This window comes from Pyrgilauda ruficollis, unplaced genomic scaffold, assembly GCF_017590135.1.
Source record: "Pyrgilauda ruficollis isolate IOZ18807 unplaced genomic scaffold, ASM1759013v1 scaffold29, whole genome shotgun sequence".
Lineage (NCBI taxonomy): Eukaryota > Metazoa > Chordata > Aves > Passeriformes > Passeridae > Pyrgilauda > Pyrgilauda ruficollis.
In genome coordinates, this window is record NW_024524266.1 from 6,077,341 (window position 1) to 6,103,878 (window position 26,538).

The 26,538-nt window shown below is 37.8% G+C and overlaps 1 protein-coding gene across 2 annotated transcripts in view; it reads right to left on the reverse strand.

Moving 5' to 3' along the window:
- Window positions 1-4,791: 4,791 nt before the first annotated feature.
- Window positions 4,792-26,538, reverse strand: part of MID1 (midline 1) — a 105,741-nt gene continuing 83,994 nt past the window's right edge. Inside the window, exons 7-11 of one of the 2 annotated variants that reach the window (XM_041472492.1) lie at window positions 20,159-20,302; window positions 11,821-11,982; window positions 9,618-9,825; window positions 7,696-8,061; window positions 4,792-7,050 (exon numbers count right to left, since the gene is read on the reverse strand). In XM_041472492.1, the coding sequence (XP_041328426.1) occupies window positions 7,713-8,061; window positions 9,618-9,825; window positions 11,821-11,982; window positions 20,159-20,302 (863 nt within the window). In that variant the 3' untranslated portion in view covers window positions 4,792-7,050; window positions 7,696-7,712. Of the gene's footprint in view, window positions 8,062-9,617; window positions 9,826-11,820; window positions 11,983-20,158; window positions 20,303-26,538 lie in introns of both variants that reach the window. The other variant, XM_041472491.1, reaches the window with a different exon arrangement.

Below are 26,538 nucleotides of genomic sequence, written 5' to 3' on the forward strand. Positions count from 1 at the left end.
AATGGAAAGACAAATCATTCCTGTTTCATCCCTCGTATGGAAGGAAGTAGGAAAATATGAATTATTGATAGTGAATAAATAACTTTTTTCTTCTCTTTTTGTGTATGTAATTCAAAGGTTTATCCTAATTTCCTCAACTTTTACATCTTTTAGAATTTACAGCATAACTCAGGGCACTTCCTTATATAATAAACCCTGTTTGTCTAAATAATGTAGTAATTCTATTACTACACTGTTAGAAGAGAAACAGTATTATTCTATTCTGAACTCAATTTGTACCTGTTCTGGGTTCTAAATTGTTCCTCATCTCACTTTCTACCATAACCTGCTGACATTATATCAGCAACGTTTGTTTTAAAAAGATATTTGTTTGACTAAAACCTAATATGTAAAAAAGCCCACCAACTTTAAGAAATGTTCAAGGAGCATGTGGATGTAAACTGATGGAAAAATTGAGACAGAGGCCACAGCCACTAGAAGAAATTAAAAGGATATGTGACTGATTGTATAGAGGAACAAATCTCCACTTGCTAATTTCTAATTCTGGGTTGTGTGTGGCACTGGTTGTAATTAGTAATGCAACAGAGGCTTTTCACATCTTCCTATACCTACAAATCTGGATGAATCTATTTCATCCTCTGGCCATCACTACTACTTGCATAAACAAGATGACAGAAATATAGATCAGACAATCCTCTGCTAGTGGGAGATGTTCTCACTATGCTGGCATCACCTTCACACCTGCCACAGGGAGGACTTTTTGCTATTCCTTAAGGGAATAGAATCCCAATAGAATAAGGGATTGGAATCTATGCTTCCCAAGAGAGACACATACTTCTAGGCTATGAACTACTGTTAGTGAGGACACACAATTTAATAAAAAAAAAAAAAAAAAAAAAAAAAAAAGAACTCCCAACTCCCCAAGCTGACATTAATGAGATTGGGTATATATATTACTGCTATTAACGGGAACTGGTTCCAGGGTTATCCTAAAATAATCTATTATCTCTCTGCTTGTGCTTCTTAATCAGGTCTCCTAGTGCTGTTTTAATTAGAGAGAAATGCTATTAAGCCCAGAATAATGAAACCAAATAATTCAGTAATTGTAGAAGAGTGACAGGTTTATCTGCATTCCTTCTTTAAATTATGCTTCAAAAATATTCTCAACATTCAAGTTGCCATATTGCGTTAGTATTTTGACTTCTCATTTCATTTCTTGTGCACATCCTGAAAATGGTAACTTTTAAGAAAACAAAAAAATAAAGCCAACTTTTTGAAACACACACTTCTTGTCTCTCTAATATTTAAAAATTGAAAATGAGACTGAAAACAGAAAGAAAGTTGAAGGAATAGAATAATATCAGAGAAACATTTTCAAGTGGAATTGTTTTCTAAGTAAAATAAAAATGAGGGTGAAGTAAACAATTGCTAATGAAAACTTTTCCCATCCTGTCATGTAGCAGTTAGCTGTCCTTTGTTACCTTTCAGTGATCAAAATAGCTATAGCTGTTTTTTTCCTGTTCAATGACTATAAAACACAAAGCCTCCATTTTCTGCCTTTTAAAGGCCTGATTATAAACTATTGTAAAGGTTCATAATTTTCAGGAATACTCCTAATTACTCTCTGTCCATGTGTATTAACAAGAAATGAGGTGCTATTCCTTAAGAGGAAATATCTCCATGAATTCAAATAACTATATAAATTAGGACAGTTAAAGGAAGCAGACTTCTAAACTTTTTAGCTATTATCCCTTTTTAAATGGAAGTCCAAGAACAATAGTCTTATGCTAGAGCATTATATAATAACTTGTGTATCTCAAGATTTTATAAAAGTAACACAGCACCTGCTAAGAGAACTGTTCCCACACTTGGAGGAAGCAGCAAAGCATTGCCTGAACAATTCACCCAAGAAGAATGTTACTGAGCCATACATTTTAAAGGAACCAGACATTTTAAAACACACCTGTGCTGGCCTTGGGAAACAGCTCATGAGAAACTGCAGTTTTGCTAGCAGCTAAAGTGCTTTCTCCAAAGACATGATTTACTGGGAAGTCTGAGCCGTTCTCACAGGGGCTCCTGCTTCACTTGGGTCTGACTCTTTGGAAAGTGAAGATTCATGGGCTTGTACCTACCTCTGTGTAAATCAGGACTATCTCCTTTGAAGTCAGCAGATGTAAAAATCTGGGTGAATAAAGAAGGATCAAGGCCTGGGGCTGTCATCCCTGCCCTGCTGCTTTTATTCAGGTTAGGCTTTCAAATATGTAATTGCAATATTATTTTTCCTGTCATTTGGGAATGTGGGTTGAGGCCGATCTGGAACAAAAGGATGAATAGGTGCAGGCTTGCTTTGCAGAGCTGCAGCATGGTGCCAAGGAAGGCAGTGGTGGCAGGTTTTCAGCTGCCCTATCACTCTGAGTGATCTCTCAGCACTGCTCCAGAACTCCCTCTTTTGCTACTCCATTCCTCTTTCAGGCAGCAGTAATAATGCCACTGTTATCACACTGTAGTAGAAGAGTTCACGACTTCCTAATATACTGTTGCACTTCTAAACCAGAGCTGCCTCATCAGTGATGGTTTTCTAGCCCATATCTTTCCTATATCACCCTTGTGCAATATACGTCCCTCACCTTTAACTGGTAGCATGCTTTGTACTGGAGCTCTTTACTCAAAGAAGGATGAATCCCACCTGGGAAAGTTACACATTTGGTTAATATCTTAAGCATCAGTCCTCATGTTGGAGGTGAGGTTGTAGAGGTTATGATTGCAGCTGAGGTGTTCAGCGATCTGCCAGAGGCATGTGATATGGCAGGGCTTGCTAAAATTAGTAACATGATGAATGATTGTATTATTTACAGTCTCATTAACTGGGCCTGCACTTGAATCAGAAAACCAATTAAAAAAATTAAAGAAACAGAATATTCCACTCAAAGAGTGGAGTTAGTGCAAAAGCCTACCTCAGAAGAAAACACTTGCACCTGCACTGCTCAACTCCCACATGAATGACAATTTAATCTGTTCTGGCACAGAGATTTGATTTATGTACATAGATGCCCCAAACGTCACAGGCCAAACCAAGAGTCTAGCCCACACTGAAAGCACTGTTAACATCATTGCTCTTTAGTCTCAAGTTTTTACTATATTGAGTACTAAATGAATAGTTAAAAAGTAAAGAGGGTTTCTTTTATTTCAGAAAGCATATTAGATACAAATAGCTCAACATCAGCACTCGGAAGTGAGCGGGATTTTCCTCAATGTGGAGAAGACAAAAACATGGTGCTCATTTCTATATGGGAAAGCAACTCAGTAAGACAGGAAAATACTGCATTTTACATCCCTCTGTCTCAAGACTCACTTCCACTATTGCGAAGAGCAGAATGTGAAAATACATCAGAAATGGTGTAAACTCCCAGCACATCACTCCACACAACTTGTGCATGTTTTTGTTTATCAGCAGCTTCCCAAAGCTGCCCACTGAAGGCCTTCAGGCCAGGTGTGCCCTGGCCAGTGACTGAGGTCCTGCTGTGCACTTCCTGTGTGGGACAGCTCTTCTTCACTCCTCAACCACAAATTAAAACAGCATTTCCAAATGAAATTAATACCTTCAGTTTTGGTGACACAGATGAAAGCCACTAGCAATGCTCACTTTGTTTTGTTTCACAGGCTTATCTGAAAATTGTGCTGCTGCAGCTAAAAGCAGAATCTGCTGACTACTAGATATCTGTTTTATAAGAACAATTAAAAAGAAATATTTACTATTACTACTTTATTTATTATTAAATAATATTTTAATGGAATCTCCCACAGTCCTTCATGGTGCTATAAAGGCTGGCCATCTCAAAATGAACTGGCTAATGAGGTGACATTTTAATTTGTGCTCTCAGTAGTGTCCTGTTGCGTTTTCTAATGTGTAAATAATATAGTGTTTGCAATTAAGACACAGGACTAAAACAGATGATGCACACTGGTGTTTAGTGGCCTACTATTGCTAAAATAATGAAAAATGTGTTTTCACCTGTACTCACAGATTTCCTGCTTTTCACAATGTACCCAAACCAGAGAGACTTTTATGCTTCCTACCTTTGGGACCCTCTGCTAACTGAGAGTCTCTTTGTTGAGCAAGTGAAAAATGGGATACCCAGAACTCATAAAAAATAAACTAATGGCAGAAAAAGCAGCAACTTTGTTGCTCTCTGAAAGCCAACAATAGGAAAATACGGTAGACTGGAGACAGTCTACTAAATAATTTATGACATATAGCCCATTTCAGAACTATTTTTTTTTCCTTATTAGGTGTGCATTAACACATAAAAGTCAAACACATGGAAAATCTTATCTGGTCTCAGAGAAAAATAGTCCCCCACCCTTCCATTTCCTCAAGCTCAACACTACTCTGAGCTGCTACTGTCTTCTAAAGAGATTGTGTTATTGTTTGTTCTAATTCTGCTGAACCCCAAACTGGGTTTTAAGTACACTTTTGAAACAATCATGCCAACACAGGCTTTATCTACCACTTTCATTGCTTGCATCTCAGCAGATTATTCCTCAAAAATCTGCATTTGTTAAACATAGCATTATACAATGTTACCTCATTCCTAGTCACAAAACTTTCCAATAAAGGGAAAAATCCTCATCTAAGACTGCATGCTACATTAAAGTACCATATTTTATTTTTATACAAGGATTACTTGCTCCCCCGGATTTCAATTCATTACTATGGACCATGCAAAATGCCACAGACCACAGAAGCTACATTTTCAAATGGAAGTTTTTATTGATTAATCAGGCATTGAATCACGTATTGTAAAATAAACAAATTTTGTTTGTTAAAAAATGTCCAGAAGAATACTATTCATAGCAAACTTGTTTCCTCATTGTCATACAGAATACGAAATTTTCCAAGAAACAAGGAAAAAAGGAACACCTGACTAATTGCTGTCACTTTGTATGTGTATATACATATTACGTATGTATATGTGTGTGTATACACAAATTACACACTATATTTGTGCATATGCTGGTGTGTGTATACCCATACATATGTGTACATATATACACAAACATATATGCACAAAGAGTACTGACTGAGTTAATAGGACATTGGAGAAATGTGGCTTAGCTCCAAATGAAGTATTCTGTGTTAAAATAAAGATGATACAGCAAGGTCTGTAGATGAAAGACCATCCTTTTTCCATTGGCCAAAACCACAATCTGTCTTTAGACTCATGCTCTATCTTTACAATGAAAATATGTGAAATCATTTGGGACCACTCCAAATTCATGGTATTATTTCCATCCAGCTCAATGTCTGCCAACATTGTATAACCAAACACTGAGCAGTGTTTTCAGTTTATCCACTACTGAAATCAGCTTCTAGATCTAATATTTCTTGCAGAAGAGAAGATACGCAGCCTTGCTATATGTACTTTGGTAATTCACTCTTTTAGGCAGAAACTTGGCAATAACCCTAGAATAAAAGTCCTTTCTTCATGCATCCTTTTAGCACTGCTTTGCATCAGACATCTTCTGTCAACTCATTTAAAAAATTTTCATACCATCTCAGCTAGCTCCCAAACATTCCAGGTCAGATCATCTGGGCATTGTATATCAGACTGTACCAGTAGCATTGTACTCAGTCTTAAAATGTGATGCTTGGGGACTGATTTACTTTTTCATTTTTGAGGGTGTACATTTCTTGATTATTAATGACGCTATGATAGACAGTGAGGTTCACTATATGTACACACTTTGCCTTTTTATGTCTACTTGGGAAAGATCAGTGGCTCCTACCTGTGAAATATGGGATGTCGCCCAGCTGAAAGCCATGGTATCAGCAATGTACTGCCAGATTTTTCTCCATTTAATTCAGCAGTTAGCAGGGCATGTAAAGGGAAATCAAAGATACATGGAAAGGCATTTATTTTCTATTAAAAAAAACCCCAAACAAACAAACAGGCATGTATGTATTCTCCTCATCTTGTTCATAAATTTTTGATATAATCATAAGGCAAACTGTAGTAGAGCTTTGTACCTGGAGAATCAGTATTTAAAAAATCTGAAGCTGAGCTTGGGACCATTTTATTTTGGACCCAATAGTGAACAAAGTGCATTAAGGCATCTTTGTCAAAAGACACCTAAAGCATGGTTATAAATTACTGAGCAAATCTTTAAAACTGATATTCAGTTTATCTTTTCTCTACACAGCCAGATATTCACCACTTGCATAGTAACAACAAAACACTGCAAGAAAACCATTCTTTTAAAGTTGTCATATGCCTCAATCATCTCCCAAAATGATCATTTATACATAAGTATTGCAATAATTACAAAAAGCTTTTATCTGTAAAGGGAAAGAGAAAAAAAATGCACCTGATTCAGCTCTGAGATAAGTACATAGAACCTCTATTGCCTTCACTGAAGCTCTTCTACCAGCACCAGGATGAACATAGGGTCTCCCTATGCAGATTTCTACTGCTGCTAAAAGCTTACCCTTTACTTTTCATTCACAAAGTGAACTGTGCTTTCCCAAACAACCTGGGACAATGATAACTATGAGCAAACTCCAGCTGCAGTGTTTCTCCATACAGCACATGCAAAACAGATTTCCTTGCTTTGTTATAGACACTACACAGTGTATGACAATGAAACATTTGTATTTAATTTAAAACCAATGGTAAAGTGGCGCATGTCTCACTTCCGAGTTGTTGGCTGGGCTTGCTATGTTGAACCTTGTAAAATCAGCAATAAGCATTCACGTCTGCCATCAGAACTGTGACATCTTCTATTACAATCAATCCTTAAATGATGCCGTGCTTTATGAAATTAGTCTACAGTCAGACCTTGCGTTGGCTGTTCTCCTCCAGTGCTGCTGATTCTCAGAGATGGTATTGGTCTTCCACATCCTCAGTGATTCTATAATGTTTCCCAAAGATGAAAGTGAAGCACTGGTAGATGGGAATATTGCCATCAATAAAATAAATCACCAGATGATTTATCCACTCACATTTCTAGGAGATACTCCACATGTTTTTTGTGAACAGAGAGAGCATTGCCCTGCGAACAGAAGTAAATTAAACTTTATTCTTTTGCTGTGTTGGCGAGCTCCACTTCCTCGCTTGCTTATTTTTTTTTTTTTTTTGGTCTGCACATTCCCATATGCAAAGTAGAAATTGAGAGTTCTCACACTCAACAAGGCTGGTAATGAGACCACTAATGTTGGTACAAGTAAAACCTGCAGTATACTGACTTGTCCACTACGCAGTTTTCATCTTTCCAATTTTCTTCTATTATCCACTGTAAAATAAAATTATTCAAAAGGCTGATGAAACTTAATTAACAGGACCACCAATGTGCAAAACTCCCCCCCCAAAAAACCAAGAAGTCATTTCCCAGATGTCCATGCTAGGCTTTCACTTTTCTCTTTTTTTTTTTTTCCATTTTTATAAATAATTTATAAATCTTCCTGTAAGAGATGAAATACAAAACCAACCAAACAAAAAACTGAAAAAAAAAAAGTTTTAAGGTATTATTAAAGCCACTTCTTGTCCTTCAGTACAAAATACAGAGGAAGAGGTTTTCTCTCCTTGTCAGTTGTGCCCAAATTTGGCAGCATTGTCTGGGATGCCACATGGATCTGCCAGCTCCGGGTAAGCTCCTGGTGGCCCCGCCTGGCCGCCCTGGGAAGATGTGCTGTCCTACCTTTTGGCTTTTAGCAGTCACGCCAGCTGCTCGGAGGAGTCTAGGTGGTCGGGGATAGGCAAGCCAGTTATAATGGTCAAACATTTATTCCACACCGTGAACGTGGGGCACACTGGCTGGCCAAATGTAATGTCAAAAGTGTAAAGGTGTAGGGAGTTCAAAGCATCATAAAAGGCAAGGGAACCGTTGTCGTAGTCCAGCAAAATCCCAACCCGCCGGAGGTGAGGCGCGGGCTCGATGGGGATTTCTTTGCTGTTGTGTCGCACCACCCACGTGTTATTGCAGCGGCAAAGCACCCAGGAGGCAGAATTCTTTCCAATCCACTCGTGCTTCGGTGCTGACTTGTAGGAAATACCAATAGCATACCTGCAAAACGAAAGAACATCTCAAGGAAACAAGTGCTTCCTGCCATTTTGTCTCTCAGTGAAGTCAAGTATTAGCCCAGAGGACTTGCTGCAATGCCCCCACCTCTTACTGCTATGAGTTAAGCTCTAATTAAACAATGTTTCACCACAACATCTGCACAGGCCTAATTAATGCTTTTCTCTGTCTCTCTTTTGGGTCTGAGAGGTCAGGGAAACTCATAGTATTATTTCTGGTTTGGCAGCTATGGCAATTTTTTTGAGGGCTTCCCTCTGGTATTGAAAAGGAAGACTGTTGAATACCCAGCAGCTCAGGGTTTAAATCACTGGACCTCAAATTTCCATTTCCAGCAGATGGATACAGAGGAATTCATTGATTTTAAAATACACTGCTATCTGTCAGCTAATCTGATCTCTCCTTGCTCCTTTAATACGTGGCCCTGAAGAAGGAATGCAAGAGTAAACATCAAAGGACACATTAAACATCTCCCCCCGCCCCCATTTTGCCATTTTCAAATATGTTTTGCCAGATGTTGGTGTGGCTTTCAGATTCAAATGCACATTTTTGAGACTGGGTTTCAGGCCAAGTTAAGCAACCATAGGTGAAGACATTTGCTCTGCAAACCATAATTTATGGCAAGATGTGCAGAGCAGAAGGATTGTGAAAATATTCTCATTAAAGGATACTGAGGCAAAATACCTGATTTGTCATATATAACAGAAATGTAAAAGTTCCTCATGTTCTAGAGACACTGCAGTATTTGTTGGACTTTCAACCAACAGAGATTAATCTGTCATAAGACTTTTTTCCCCATTCCTTAGGACTGGCACAGACAAACAGCATTTTGCTTCTTTGAGACAGAGGGAAATACCTGAAGACTCCACTGATTTTCCACTCCATTAACTTTTGTCATGGTGTCTTTGAATACCAAAGGATAACATCTCTTCCATTGACTAAAGGCCCTCTGAAATACACCTCTGTGTGATACAGAGGATCATTCAGAAGTGAAGGAAAGCAGTCTTCTGTTTCCTGCCCCTTGCTTCATTCCCCGGGGCATAGACCTACAGCTCTGCTGCTTCAAGTCCCCTTCCCAAAAGCAAATCTGACCTCTGCCTCTGTTAAACTGGATCATCAAGTTGCCCTCAGTTTTATTTTTTTCATCATGAAGGACAGAAAAATCTTTTACATTCGGTAGAGAAATGATCACATTTACAAAGTTATCCCTGTGTAAACAAGATGAAAGTTTTTGATCCCTCAAATTAAAAAAAACTTAATAAATACAGTATGTGGGTTCAAAAAAACAACCAACCCCAGCTGTGGAGTAAAAGTCCTGTGAAGGCTGCTAAATACAAAGATGCATAATCTGACAGATTTATTTCTGGAGTCCAAAAGTGCTGGACATTGGGAAACTCATCTGACAAACTATTTGAAAATACATGCCTGGTCGGCTCATATACTGTTCCTGATGTTTCTGCTACTGGTCTCTGTCAGAGAAACTGTGCCAGCACCTGTGTGGTGGGAACTAGTGATTCTTTTCACATATATTTTTATATACATACCATGTGCTCCCGCTTATAACCACTTCCCAGTAGTGCCGCCCGCTGTCGATGAACACGTTGCCAGCTACTCCGTAGCTCCCTTGGCTCGTGAATCGCTCTGGTGTGTGACTCTTTTTGGATGATGTTTCATCCCGTTCCACTGTCAAGTTATCATGAGACACTTTCAATTTTCTATGAGCAGATTTGGGGTCCAGTTTAAATGGCTGACCTAGAGATGCAGAGATGAGAGCAGAATGGTTTGGCTTTGATTTTTAGAAGGAGAGTGGGTTAGCAAGCCTCTAAGAAGCCCACAGGATTACATAACCATATTAATTTCCTCCTCTCAAGCATTCTCGAGACAGACTAACCTAACCTGCTCCCTGCAATAGCTAGTTTCTATTGCATTGTCGGTTTACTGTCAACTTCATTGTGCACTAACTTCCCCGCGTCGATAATCCCTGAAAAGAGCCCTGCATAATCACCATGTCCATTATCTCTGACCTAGAGGTAACCAGAATACTCTAATTCTTGCATGTAATTGAAACCAATATACATGCTAATAAAGGTCTGAGGGTTGCTTTTTTCACAGCATATTAGATTTAGAATAACTTGTGTTCTATTAATTCTCTAGGGGCAAAGCTCCATAATAACATCTTCATCATTCCTACAAAAAGTATGTTTTCAAATCCCACAAAATGAGTTTGAAAATAAGAAGAACTAGACTTGTCTCTTTGTTCACTGACAGCTTTATTTGTAACAAGCACAGTCAACAATTCAGGATTGCTTTGGAAGGATGCCCATGTGGTGCTGGATACTGTGCATTAACAGGAAGGAAGTGAACTGTAACTTGGTCCAAATAATATGGTGCAATAACTTTACTCAGGCTGTTGCTCTTGGCAAGTATCTTCGCCTGTAGCACAAGGTTTGTAGACAATAACAGGAAGCTTTTTGGTAAACCAAACCTTGTAGATATATAAAGCCCACCACAGTTCTGACAGGCTTGCTCATTGTGTCAGAAAGCAGAATGATCATTTACCTCCACCAAGAGACAACTAGAAAAGTACAATTCCACAAGTGGTCCAGCAAAGCACTTTTCTCTTCTTACTGTCGTTCATACCAAGGGGAAAAAACATGTAATCAGAAGATTTGATGGCATGCACAGAAAATTTAAATTAGATCTTTCATGAAGCCTGTGTGAGGCACTGGCACATGTACTTAAAATAAGATGTGGACTGTTCAGGGCTATCTACTTTTCCAATGTGCATGTAGCTGCGTATTATGACCAAACATAGAATAAACCTATTGTAAAGTACTTGGGGACTATTTCTTACTACCTGACAGCTGTAACATAACCTCCTGCCTGCCTTTCCAGCTGCTTAGGAGCCTTTGTGTGCTGGAGCAGTATCTGAACGATGTCTCTGTACTAAATTGTGTCTGGTCACATCACACAGGTTAATAAAAAACAGGAGGAAATCAGAAAGGTGTACATGCCATTCTCTTCAGATTCCTTCTTGCAGCACTCACTATCACTCTCCCCTACAATAAGCAGGTTTCAAAAGATGCACAAATCCCAGTGTTTTCTTTCCAGCCCTCAGAACTGCCCATGATGACTACATGACTGAAGGATTAGCTTGGGCAAGAGGAAAAAATAGCTGAAAACTAGTCTTAAATTTGCTATTCTACATCTGCTAATAATTTGAGTAACCATTGTTTTTTGAAGTGGGATCTCTGACTAGTCTATCACCTTGCTGAACTCCATAAAAAAAATGAGGGGGTTGAAGCTAAGTTTTCCAATGTTCTCAAAAAGAGATAATTTTGGAGGATAAAATTAGACTAGCTATTATCCTATGAACAAGACACAAAAATAAAATGTTTTACTGCAAACATAAGAAAAGGTTTTGCTTTGTAGAGGAAAAAGAATAAAGAGGATATTAAAACAAAACCACAAAAGGCTATTTTCAACCATTTCACATATGATGTCTTCATTCCTATATGATATTTCCTGTGGACTACAGATATATCTCTCAAAAAAAAACCCCAACATATTTTCTACACTACAGAAGACTAAGGCAATCTTGAATTATGTTAAATAAGTAGCTCTAATTTTAGAAAGCACTTTAAAAGAGTTGAACTTCTCTGTCCTCTTGTATTTCCCAAAGACCAAACCTAAAATGGAAGGCCAGAAAGGAGAAGACTCCGTGCATCCTGATTTTGTGTTACTCACTGTTTGTCTTGAGCTTGCCAGGCTCGCTGCTGCGGCTGCCAGCCTGATTAATGGCCTTGACAATGAAGATGTACTTTGTGCCGCTCTGTAACCCGTGCACCGTGTAGTGGTTTTGTTTGATATTAGGAACAATCATCCAGCTGTCGGCTGAGTTGCATAAACCTGCAATTTTGAACACAGCACATCAGTCATGGCACACAAAACACACAGAGGGAAATTTAGACCACTCCCAGGCACCCAACAACCAATATGAACTTTGCTCCTGTACCTTTTAAAGTGTTGTTACGTTTACTGAGCCACTACTTAAAGCCACTAATTCATTTTATCAACCTTCAGCCAAGGTGCCTTTTAAATTCTTGCAATGTGAAGTGAACCTTAAAAAGTGGGCATTTAAGAAATGGCTCAGTGGAGACACTAGCAGTCTGAGATTTTTCATATCCCAGCACAAGGCATTCTTTATTGCTTAAGAACTGGAGGATTATGGAGATCCCATCAATCTACTGTTTGGATTAATGAACTCAGTTTAAACCTCAGAAAACGAACGTGAGCAGTAAAGCCAGGAGGGCTGGGGAGGCACCTTTGCTGACAGTCCCCAGGTATGCATTCTTCAGAATCTGAAGCAAATCATGGGAGGCCAAACAGGGTAGAGTATGGGCTTCAGGGAAACCCTTGGCTCTTGCGCTTCAGACTTTGCCAGAAAGTAATCTAAGCCAGTAAATTTAATGGATGCAACTTTTTGATTTATGTCCTCATGCTGAGATGCCAGCTGGGAAAGAGCTGGAAAATCTTCCATTTATAAACCTTTTTGGTTTATATTTGGTTTACATTTGATGCCTACCACAGAAGTATAACACACAGGAAGTAAGTAAAATAAGGCACTACCAATATCATAAACAAATCAGGAAAATACCCTATTAAAATGAACATTTTAATCTTCATAAGTTTTTCCTACTGTGATATAAATGCAATGGCAGTCAATCACCCATACATACAGTTCCATCACTGTACATTTGGAACAGCTCCTGGTCTAATGGATTCCCCAACCTCTTATTGTAGATGTTTACATAAAGAAAAAATTTAACATTTATGAAGAGTATATCTATTCACATTTTACATGGTTTTACAGCCAGAAACAGATAGATGCAAGTGGAAGTGTATGCATGTGTGCACATATGTAAGGTTGGAAAATGGAACAGAGAAAGGCTGACAGACTTCTTGGCCTCTGTCTTTACTGGGCATAGAACACATTATGGAAGCTGTTGTTATGCAGCTTGTTTGCAGACAGCTTTCAGCTTTTAATGAATGTTCTAACAGCAAACCACTCATGAAGGCAATCTTTTAGAACTCAGTAGTAATTCAGCTCTACATATCAGACAATACCAAAACTTTATGTAAAATAAAATGTAAAAGCTACTGGTTACAAAACTTGAAAGAAACACATCTGTGATACAGGTTTGCAGACTCACAGACAATTCATGGCCATACTGTGAGATTCCTTTCTAATGTGATGTACACTTTTCATAACAAAAGGTCATTAGAAACAGAATTTAAATTCCAGATTTCAATCTAAGTGATTATGATGTTTGTGTCTCAAATTTTTTTTACATTACAAAGTATTTTTGAGAGGCAGGCAGAACAGAGATTCATCCTGCTGTGCAAATGGGGAATTGTGGCACAGTTTCAGGTTGGATTCATACTATCTTGCCACCTGATGAAGAGCTACAATGCCAAACTTATTTTTCTGTGGTCTGAGGAAAGGCAGAAATCAGTTAGTAGTTTCTTTCACTTCCCCAGTTGTGAACATCCTACCAACTGCAAATGCCTCTCTTTTCTTGTCCACAGAGGAAGCCTAGGCAATAAGCATACATGACATCTCAAATTTCAGGTATCTAAAATGACGTGAGATGAGTCACCCATCTGTAGATAATTTTAAATATATATATATATATATATATATATATATATGAATGATTGTATAGAACAATTATCTGCCTTTCTCATGAAGAAAAAGAACCCTACTTTATATCCCATGGTAACTCCACTTGGGCCCAGCACTTGTAGTGAGCTGCTTAAAGCAACATCCGTCCATGTCTTCTCTCATTGTACCATACACATCAAATTATATTTATTTTTTTAGGCTGTGTGAATGGGTTTCCTATGAGGAAGAAAGAAAATAAAGGAAGCAGCTTCCTGACATAAGATATTTCACTGACTACTCAGAGGAAATCTCATCTTTTCCCAGTTCGCCACAGATATTAATTGCACACTTCTGTACCTGAACTACCACATAGATTTTGCATTGAGACCATCCCTTACTGGACTCATAGGTGCTATTGCAAAATAAATTAAGGTATGTTAAAATAAGAAAAAAATGAAGCACTGGATTTAAAAGGAATTTAATAAGATCAAGGAGTCTTTAACTAAGATGCCTCTGATGGGATACCAAATAACATAGGACAATAAGCAGGACGGACACAGACAGCGGTCCTAGAAGTGTCTTCTCCAACCACAACCACACTTTGAAAGCAAGTTCTGTGGTATGTATAAGCCATATATAAACTGATCATTATGCAGACACAGAAATGACCAGAGTTTTGCTGACTCATCTATAAACTAGTTTTGTATTATTCACTATAACTCCCTAATTGGCACATTTTTAAGACTTTCATTACAGTTTTTACCATACCCTCTAGAGGCTGATTGCTCCTTAACAAAGCATAAAACTTTGATCCAAATAAGTGCATAAAGGACAGTAAAGGAACTATTGCATTGTTATGAGTCTCCTCTAAAGGTCATCCTCTCCTCCTGGGTATGTGGATTTATACACATTCAGTAATCACTGAAGGCCTTACCTACCCTTACTCTACAGTCAATAGAGAGAGCCAGAAACCTCCTGTTTGACCTGACTCATGTTCTAGAGAAAAGCTCTATCCTCTTTGATGACAGAATACATCTTAGCTTTCTTTTCTTTGTCCTTCCACTCTTAGGCATCCCAGACTACTGATGTGCAATAAATGCCGGATGTGCAGTGACTGACTTGGTTACTTTACTTGACAAACCTTGTTGTCTTAAAAAGCTCAGCTCTTGCCTGTGCACCAAAGGACTCAGTGATATGTTCTTGTGCTTTCTGACTATAAGCTCTTTGGTAACAGGCTTTAAATTGTACTTTGATTCAAAAATCCTGGGAATGAAGTATTGATGATGCCAAACTACAAGTCCAAACTCCTTCAAAAGGGTGAATAGTTACTTGTGGCAGCCAAGTTAAGCATTTACGTATGAAAGAATAATTTGTCACTGCATCAAAGGAATTTGTCTCCAGTTATGCCCTGTCAGGACAGCCTTTCTTCTCTGAATACAAAAGAATATGATTAAGGAAGTTCAGGGAAATGAGCAAGCAGCCTGATCACACTGGCATCCAGGGGAAGTGTTTGCCCTCTCAGTTCCCTGCCGGTGGCAGCAGGTGAAGTGGAAAAGTACACATCTCCTCGCTGGTGCAACAGCAGGAGCCAAGGGTCTCCTATTGTACCCACTCCTAATCCAGGCTGCATTCAGGTTTCTTGTTTCAAAAACCCAGGGCTTTTTACAGGGTTATGCAGATGGTAAAACAATGTATTTTAAAACTGTAGCGTACAAAAATGTAGAGAATTTAAATTACATCCTGGAATGGTGCAGTGAGCACAGTGATGTCCATACAGGATGTGTGAGTTTTCAAAACAAGTTTCTCAGAGTCTGGAGGTAATAATTTGTAAAGCTATTTCCTTAGTGTTGGCTGTTGACGCACTTTAAAAAACAGATGGGAAAAATCCCAAGGTGTAAATCCTCCTAAAATTTACACTGATAGATTTTAATAAAATATATTTTCTTGAAAACTGGAAAAGGACCACAAAACTCTCGGGAAGGTTATTTAATCTCTTGAGTATTTTAATTATTGTAAAATGTTTTATGTAAATAAATTATTACCATTTCAAATTGGTAGAGCAAATTAGGTAGGTGAAAGTAAGAGATAGTTCTCCACCCTCGCTCTCCATTACCATCTGAAAAAAAAATATATATGCAGGATTTCTGAAAAACACGTTGAATTTTTTTAAGAAATACAGTATTTTTATATTTTTAAAGATGCAGAATTTTCCTGGTTTTATCTCAAATTTGCTTTTGTGCCATTAAAAATTCTCACTAAAATCTCTAGTAGAAATCTGAAGACTGTAAGGAATCTGTTTTTATTAAAATTAAACTTCCAGAAAGAGGCAAAGTCTAGAATATTAAAAAATTATTTGGTGACTCATAAATTCACTATTTTTCATGAAAGTTTGGGCTTCTAATTGTATTAGGTCCTTCCAAAAACTTTTATCCTCTCTCAAAGAAAGAGAAGTCCTGTAACAGTGAAAAGATTCTGACAGTAGTACACTGTATCCTTCACAGAGTAATTTTTTAGAAATTAGACTGTATAACTAATTATCCCCGATTCCTTTTACCAGGTAAGAGACAATAATTTGCTGCTGTTCGTCTAGAAGGGAGAGATGTATTTTTCCTGAAGAATCTTGTATCAGAGCTAGAGAAAAATTCCAGAAACACACTTTAACAAATCTATGATGTTAAGAAAGGGCATACTCAATGAATACTTCAAAATCTATTGAAATGGGGTAATGAAATTATAATGCACGTTAGTTAGCTCGTGACAAAGTAATTTTAGAAGCTTTTACCTATTCAGATTGCAGGTGATTAGCTTCCTCTCAGAAATGCAAATGTACAAATGGTATAACTCTGAGAACAACTGCTTTAGTAAAAGCCTACTTAATCTAGAGTTCTGTATTGCTCTTATGCACAGAGCAGGTCTGCCAAGCATTCAATAGCCAAGAAGTGTGGCCACATTTGGAAATAATCTTTCCTGCATGAAATAGAACTCAAATGAAATACTCTATTTGGACCTCGGCCATCAAATGTTAACTTTCCAATTTTTCAGTTAATAAAAAAGAATATAGTTGATTATGTTGGATAGAAAATATAGTAAAAAAACATAGTATTGCTTGTTTTTGTTACTGAATTCTTAACAATCTCTGGATGATATATGCCTCTGGTGGGGGAAATGTACTGTGAGTGGAAAGTGCAGTCAGGCTGACTATGTGGTTTAAGAAACATTCCAAAATAACAGCCTCCATTAGCACGGTAGGTGGGTATGTATGCAAAGTGATTCTTATTGTCTCAAGGGAAAAAGCCTGTTGGTTTAATGCACTACTTGAGCTACTCCCTGGTGACTAATTCATAGCTAAAACCCCACAGAACTGAAGTCAATCTATGAGCCTGTTTACATTATCTGCTACATGCAACACACTATACCAATGGAAATTTTTGGGATGTGACAGAGAAATAAAAATTGCACACAGTTATGTGCAACAGCATGCATATGCCATAAATATGAGGAAATTTTTGCTAACCCCAAGTCTAAAACAGAATTAAAAAAAAAAAAAAAACAAAGCACAAACCTATCTTCAGTTTAGATAGAAAAACTATCTTCAGTTCATCAAAACTTGAAGGCTGCAGTGCAACGCCTGTTAATGCCACTTACAGTGAGAGCAGCTCTCTGTGTTCAACAGCACTACCAAGGTACACTGTGATATTCTAAGAACAGCTTTGGAAAGCCATTTGTAACAGGTGTGATGTTAAATCCTTCTGCAGGATCAAGAACAGAATGTAACAAAGTGAATAAACATCCAAGCAGTGTTCTGAGCAAAATGATGATGGGATTGACAGGGCAAGAAGAAACAGTCTCAAGTTGTACCAGGGGAGGTTTAGATTAGATATTAGGAAAAATTTCTTCATGGAAAGGCTGGTCAAGCATTGGAACAGACTGTCCAGGGAAGCCGTGGTGTCACCATTCCTGGAAGGATTCAAAAGTCATGTAGATGTGACATTTAGGGACACATTTTAGTGGTGGACTTGGCAGTGTTAAGTTAATGGATTAACTCAAAGATCTTAGGGGTCTTTTCCAGCCTAAGTGGTCCTATGATTCTATGATGTTAGTGGGTAAATCTCCAATACCAGTGCAATTTGGAATGACCTGGGAGAGTCTCATATTTTAAAAACCCAGGCAGATTTGTAGCATGTTGGCAGGAAGATCATCATTGGAGGGGTTCAAGTCTATATTAAATAATGGTATTTAAAAAAAGACTTTACAACATTTAGAAAGGCCTTTCACATATATTTACACATGCATGTACTTTCATTTAAGGTCTTCAGAGCATTTTGTAAACAAAGATTCCTACAGCATTAATTTGCTTACTCTTCAAAATTTTATTTAACTATTTTTGCAAAACGATAATATGAAAGTTCAGACTGCATACTGAGTGCCTTATGCTATGCTTGAAAATTATAGTACGTCCCTGAAAGCAGACTTATTGATACAGGTTTTTCAGATCAAAGCTTTTACTGTGACATGGGAGACCTACACTACAGCCTAAAATAGAAATACCTTGTTATTTATTCACTACTCAGCAAGGAATAAAATCCCACATCCCAAGGCTGTGGAAATGGCACATCTTTTGCTGCTGCCATGTTCATACATAATGCCAATAATCACCTTGCACAGCATAAAGCCATAGATAAAAATGGACTAGAAAACAGGCAACACCAGCTTATCATTTTTGTCTCTGCTTGGTAGTGATTTATCAGGGAAGATTTTCCTTCCTTATCTACCTTGCTTCAATTTTTGAAAAAATACTATTAGACTTTTTTATTATCCAACTTGCTCAGATGTAGAAGGATGTGTTGAAGTTTATTTGGTCTTTCCAACAGCCTTAAATTTTGCAGTGTGTTCTTCAAAATCAGGCTCTTAAGGGAAATATTAAATGGAGGTTTTGACAAAACATTCATCAAATTTTCAATAATTCATCTTCTTTTTTCATTCAGTCCTGAATACTGTAATACATTCACAGTATGCTATTTAAAAAAGGTATTAAGATGCCAGCACATGAATCCTCAGATGTCCTTTCAGATGGCTTGGAAAATAAACTCCTGCTCAGTGATGGAGAAGATGAGGTGCACACAGTAACAGAGGAGTCAGTGGGAGAGTTTGGCTCAGTACTCAAACTTGGCATAGACCATACCATTTTTCCACTGACATGAAGCATGTAAACATGCTCACAGCACTGACTTTCATCAAAGTATCTCAACAAATTTTCTTCTGAAAAAAGTTTGCAAGAAGAAAAACATTTCTGCCCTGTCTCACAACTAAGCCTATCTAGCTCAGTGCATGGCCAGGGTATTTGACAGTGGGGAAACCTGAGGGTGTACAAAGGTTTCAAGGAACAGGGAAAGCACACACTGATCATTCCTCACCTTGCTCTCCCAGGCATCCACAGCTTACAGCTCTGGCACTTCCAGAGCAACTTCATTGCACTTCATTGCTCTCAGTGTATTTTTCTTGCATGATCTGTCCAGGCATCTCTTGAACTCAAAAACACACCAACCCCCTGTGGCGATGAGTTCCCTATCTAAATTGGTATTGACTTGAACAAACTCCACATTTTGATTGATCTGGCTCATTTCAGAATCCTTGTTTAAAAAAACAAGTCTGTGTCAGCTAGTGGTATGCCCATTAAATATGCAGCGACCAGGAAGAAGCTGAATGATTTCTCTAAATTCATAGTCAATGACCCCAATGATTGCAGAACATTGAATCCAGGAACACTGGACTTCCTGACCAAAGACTAGACAATATATATTTTTTTCTTCTGTGAGGAGCAGTTAAGTAACAATAAAGCAATCCAAAATCTAATTAAGTAAATTCAGCCATTAAAGAAAGTCACAGACTCAAAACATAGAGTGTACCCATAAAAAATGTGCTATAATACAAAATATACAATGTTTGTTAATCTCATTTTAAATAAAACCAAGTTAACTTATAAATTGTTGTTCTACTGATGTTTTCTGACTTAGCCTGTAGTTTACTGAGACCTATGCTTTGTAGTCTTGAAGACAATAAAAACCAGAGGGAAGGACTTAATCAGTATTTCAGACAAAGATCCAGATGTCAAGTTTATATAAATGACAATGGGGCTGCAGTTCTAACTAATGACCAGTTCAACACAGGCTCCCATGTGCACGCTGCCTGACTAGTGCAGAGAATGGAACTGAGATCTTTGAACTTGCTATATCTTCACAAAGGGATTTGGAATACCTTTTAAAATCATTATTGGTTTGGATTGAAAATGTTGGCTTTAAATCTTTCTGGAAAATAATTTTTCCTGTTGTTCTTGACATAGGAGTGTATTTATCTTTAACAACACTTGGTTTTCATAGAAACCATGAGGGAGCAACAAGAAAAGAGAAGGTTTATACTCACTAACAACGTTGGCTTGTCCAGTGAAGATGGTGTACTGCAGCTCGTAAGAAACCACACTGAACTCATCATCTGAAGTCCAGTGCACAGTAATGGTATCATAGGAGGCTGTGCAGAGCTCTTCTCGAATGGTGGGTGGGTTGGGAGCTGTGAGATACAACACAGCAGGCACAGTCAGTGAAGAGTTTCCCCTCTCCCCTTAGATTAGAGGATGTAGTTGACGTATGAGATTGTAGAGACATCATCCAACAGACTTTTCAACAACTTTTCGCTAATTCCAGTACTAACTTTGATTATTAATTAACAGTTAGGAGGGAATTCTTAATAACAACATAAACACCAAGGAACTCCAGATTTTGAAAATATTTTGTATTAAAGTAACTTCAGCTCCAGATGTCATAGAACAAGTGATGTATCTGTGTCACATTAGATGGATACAATGACAAGTTACTTTTTCTAAAATTGTTCTGATCATTTCACCAAACTTACCAAAATTCCATTGAAGCATATCAAGAGGGAAGGTCAACACTCTTCACTATTGATTTTAAAGCAGTGTTTGCCCAGCCTATCTTACCAGAGATTGCCATAAGTGGTATTGTGGTGGTGCATCCTTTCTAGCCCCGCTCTAGGCTGTGATTCATTAGCAACAGGTATTTAAAAAATATAATTCTGGGGAAGCTGCCAACACTCATACTTTCATGCCCAATTTTCTTCTCTCTCCATTTTTATTGGTTTCCTAGCTATCCTTTCTAACATAGGTACATCTAATTTCTGCTGTTATAAAAGTCACATTTTGCAGCATTAAAACAAGAGTTCTTGTCATAACATAATGACCAGATGAATATTTCAAGCAAATAGTCACCCAGGAGCCCTCTGTCTCTCTTTTTTATAATCAACAGGCAAAATCTTTCTGTAGCAAGATATACAATCTTTTCCCATATTAACACATGAGTTTCTTTTAAAGACCTATTTAAAGTAAAATTTGAAGCAAATTACTGGGGTCTAATTTTCCTGTTTGCAATCTTTAAAAAGCCAAACACCTAAATAACCAAGAAACGAGTCTCTCTTCCTGAGGGATTGTCCTGCATGCTTGTCTCCGTGGGAGCTTCATTCCAAATCATCTTCCCTACAATCCACATCATGAAAAGAAGAATCACAAATCCTTTTGCTTTAATAGTGTTTCTCCCAGCTGTCCCAGAGTGAAGAAGGAGGGCACTCAAGCTGAAACAACCAAATTTTGTCTGTATTAAAGGAAAAGGAAGGCAACTATGAATGTTTGTGGTTTGGTTTTGAACATTTTTTCTGTCAGATCTTTAACCTCTGATAGCCATGAAAAATAACCTAAAAAAAAAAGTCCCTCTGAAGGAATTCCACCTTTACTTTCGCAAGATCTTATTTTTATGAAATGTCTATTTTTTTCCGTCAAGCATTTTTATAGATCATGTCTCTGGCTTATTGATGTATGTTCCCAAGGATTAGAGTGCAGACAGGATCCCAAGCAGCCTCTTTTAACCAAGGGCTTAAGGAAAAATTCAAATGTCTTTCATGATATGACCATGATTTGTGATGCTCTAAATACTGAATCACAGAAGCCTACCAATGCTATTTTTTATTTTTTTTTTACCTTGTCAGAGAAACCCTTGGGACAGAAGGATATTAAAATTAAAAGAAATACAAACTCAAGTAAGAACAGCTATCTGTGGGAAGAATATAGTCAAAATGTGGGTGAAAAAAAAGGTCCACCATTTTCTGAAAAGATTAATAGTAATATCAGCTATGTTCCATAAATGTATCCTGTAGAACAATCACTGGAGGTTTTAATTTTTTTTTTTTTTTTTATTTCTAGCTGGGGCGTCATTTCAATATTTTGCCTGTCCTTCAAAGACCAAACAAAAATTGAAACAAGTGTTAAAAACAAATATACAAGTAGATAAATTTTCATTTGTCTCATGGTGTTCAACTAAAGTTTTCTTCTGTTATCTCCTGCACCTAACAGCAAAACATCTTATTTAAGAAATGTACTTGTTATTATTTCAACACAGAAAATAAATATTAATTTATGGAAAACAAAAATTACTGAAGGTTTAATTAATTGCAAACTGCATTTCAATGACACCTAAGCATCTTCAACTTCTTTGAAAACGGCATCCTAAGTTTGCTCTTCATGTGCACACCTGGCCTTAAAGCAGCAAATCTACAGGACTTCATGTAATGAAAATGTCTGAAAGAGATTTTGCCTAAGAAAGACATATTTCCCCTGGCTCTTGTGATTAACCCACACTCACCTGAGACTATACTGCATGAATTCAGCTCTTTGACAACATTCATTTCATAAACCACTCAGAATAAAACAAATACACCTGCTTCTCCTACAGAAAGGCAAGCAACTCTACATTCAGATGCTTTGTTACGACAAAATAATGTAGCTGTCCAACTGCCAAATCCATCATAGCACAGCACATACTCCTTTAGAGAGTGTAAATTTGTAATGCAACTAAAGAGACTGACCTCAACCAGCTAGCTTCAATCAGTATTGCAATTGCTAGTGTGTGATGTGGTGAATTATTGAATTCACCAGTCCTGCTACAGAGCACTGTGCCACAGGGAACCTCCTCAAAGACTCCAGTGATCTTGAGACTGCACCAGCAGGTTCCCCTTCCTGGCTCGGGAGTGCTTCACCACTGCTCCAGAGGGGAAGCCCAGCATGTTCCAGCACAGCAGTGGAAGACACAATCCACTTCTCCATAGAGGATCAGAGCACATATCTGGGAGTGGTAACTGCTTCAGACACTCAGGCTTTCATTCACCAGTTTTGAATCAACACTTTCTCACATGACAGAAAAATTCTTGCTGAAGGCTGTTTTACTTCATTTTAGCTCAAAACTGAGTAAACACACTTAAAAAGTCAGTAACCACACCTAAAATGCCTGAAAGGCACTAATATTAGGAATGCAGTTTCTTAAATTTGCTCTCAGGAGTAACTGATCTCACGAGCATATTCTCTTTCAACCCATTTGGTTTAAGGCACCTTCCTTTCTGCATCATCTGCATGGCTTTTGCTCTGAAGCAGAACTGATGCCTCACAAGGTCTGCACATCTGAGGGACAGTTCAGGGACACTGCCAGCTCTCCCTGGGGAATTCCAGCATTAATGCAGTGTCTCCTGAGTGTCTATTGAGATTCTATCTAAATCCTCTCAGCACAAGGTCACAGAGATTGACTAAAACAACCTCAAATTAATTTTGTTTGCTCAGTTTCTCTCTCCCTGTTGTCATGCAGTGACTGACTTTGTAAAGATTCTTTATGGATTTAGATACTGAATATCAAGACCTAAAAGAAGACCTAAGCAATCTGCTTGAATTAATGATGTTAGAAATGTTCATATTGCTGGTATGACTGTGAGGGAGTTGCAGAGCTGCTCTGAATCTCTTTTTTAGACATTCATTACTGATTCCATCTTGTATCATGACACTGGGCTGAATCAGCTTGGAGGAAATGGAAAGGCACAGTTACATCAGATGTGGATACAAATTTTATGTATTATTAACTTGTCATGTGTGAGCTAGTACCAAGGGCTCGGTCTCACATACAAACCATCTCGACCCAGTCTTTGGGCAGACCAAGACTGCTCAAAGCCAACAGAATGAGAAGAGATTACCCCAGTGTTGTCTGGAATTGGTCTTTGATCTTTCAGTGCTGAAAGAGTTAAGCAGTAAGGCAGGTTGTCAAGAGTTTCCAGAACAAAGTTGTTTCTGTGTGAAAAAATTGCTGGCATATGCTAGGCAATACACATTTGTGCAGTCGTAGGTGAAGTGATGGATGAAAAAAACTTATCATTGTTTCAGATAGGATTTCTGAAGTAGGGAAAATTGCAAGGTCAAAGAATGGATGCTCCTGCAATTGATTTCAAAGTATTAGGACACAAACCAAGCACTTTTGATTCATGATGGACAAAAAAAGTCCTTATGACAGTAATATTCTGCAGAGAGTTTGCAAGTTATATGTATTGCCTGGATCTAGCTAGATACATGTCTAGAGAAAGATGGTTTCCAGATGAAGAGCCTGAGCAACTGTTAAGATAAGAATGCTTTCAAAAGACATCAAGGCTATATATAGAGAGAATAGAACAGTCAGATGAAGATTAAAAGTATTGTTTTAATATACTGAGCTTGATATCTCAATGTCTGGTTGGCAACTTTCAAAAACATATCAGAGATTTTATTTGGATAGCAGAAGCTTTGGACAGACATCTACGTAAATGATAAGCACAAACTAGTTAAATTTATTTATTCAGTAAAGAAATAGCCTAGGAAGAAAGAAAGATAAGGATATAGAGATTGAAGAAGATGTGACAAATATTATACTGGGAAGAACCAAAGGAGAAAAAAATTGCCAGGAGACAGCCAGGGTCAATTGTTTCAAAAGTAACTGACAACAAAGATAATGAAGCTGGTGTTTAGGTTTTGACATTTTTTTCAGAAGCAGTACAGATGACAGTCATAAGGTAGGCTTCTTCACTTAATTCACAGTATAGATCTATGGCTAGGATGCACAAACTCGTTTTACTTAACTGTGAAACGTGATAAAAGTAAAGCCTAATTCACTCTGTCACAAAGTGTTCAGTTTATGATCTATGAAAATACCCTGCACCAATCTGAAAGGAATAATATGAAGTTTTCTCTGGAATTTCTGGACAACAGTAGAGAATAATCAAATGCATTTTACTCTTGGGATTATATATATAAATGTGTGTGTGTATATATATGTATACCTATATCTCATGTATACCTATTTACATAAATGTATCTTAACTGTCTGCATAGGTTGCATTTTATGCTCTGATAATTTGGACATGTGCTTTGCATTTTGCCACTGCAGCCATATGCTATTTATTAATGTGAAGAAAAGCCAGTTAGAACTGTTTTTCACTGGGCATCAAGGGTAAAAATGGTTTGTGTTAGGAAAAAAAATTGCTAAAATGCTTGATATGTATGCATGCAAGTTTCCTTAGACTGCATTGTGAGCAATTTTTTAAGACTGTGGATGAGTTAGGAAAAGGCAGAGAAGGACCTATGTAAATGACAGTCATCATGATGGATCACAGAAAATATCTTTGTAGCAAGACAACCCTTCATTTTGGTACAGACATAACCTTCGTTTTCTGCAGTGCACAGCAATTAAGTTGATAATATTGACATATGATGTACAAAGGGGAGAAGACCTGAGGGATGCAAGAACAGACTGCTAGAAAAATTAACATCATATAACTTCACAGATCTAAATCACAGCTATCTGCATTTGAATAAGTACATCCATCCTCTGTTTGGAAACAACTGAGAGAAGCGGGCAACTCCAGAGTGGAGCCAAGTGCCTCAATATATGTGCCTCAAAATGAGATGGTTATTTCTCTTCTTTCACCGTAAAGGAAGATGAGTGATTATTTTAGAGGTCGATTGCTAGATTAGGGTGAATGAGTCAGTTTTTTGTTTTAATCCTTCATTTCCCTGGATTTTTATAAATTTGGGGTGAAGGCTGAACATGATGGAAAAATTCCTGCAGATTTAGAGATAAGCAGACAACATAACATTTCACTGGTACTGTATAAGAAGCTGAAATTGCTCTTATCACATTATTGTTGTGTTTCATTTATTTGAATATGTGTTAGATACTGATTGTATTCATCTGTCACACAGTGACAAAAAAGTTCCTTGCAAATACAATTTCTCTTTTAGATATGGCAAGAATCCCACAGCTCCATCAGGCAAGAGTGCTGCTGCCCTGTGCATGCACCCAGTCTTGTGCTTCCCAGTATCAATCTATTTGCTACTTATAGAATCACAGAATCAGAAAATACTTTGGATTGGGAGGAACCTTCAAAGGTCATCTGGCCCAATCTCCAGACAGTGAACAGGGACAGGTTGCTCAGAGTTCTGTCCAACTTGACCTTGAATGTTTTCAGAGATGAGACCTATACAGTCTCTCTGGCAACTTGCTCCAATGTCTAACCACATTCATTTATAAAGATTTTTTCCTTATATGTAGTCTGAACTTACCCTCCTTTGGTTTAGATCCATTACCCCATGTCCTTTCTCAAAAGACACTACTAAAATATTTTAGGTGCTGAAAGACCACAATGAGATCTCCTTGGATCCCTCTCATCTAGATGTTGAACAGCCCTAACTTTCTTAGCTTTTCCTCTGCAGAAAAGCCAGAAGCCAGTCCTTTGCTTGGAAAAGATAGTGGTTGGCAATGGGGAGGCTGCACCCTCACATTCTCCTGAACTAACACAATATCCTCTGAAAACTGGGACAAGTGGGACCCAGGAAGTGTTTTCCAATGCTTTTCTAACAGTGCTTTGTGCCTTTCATTGCAAATTCTTGCTGC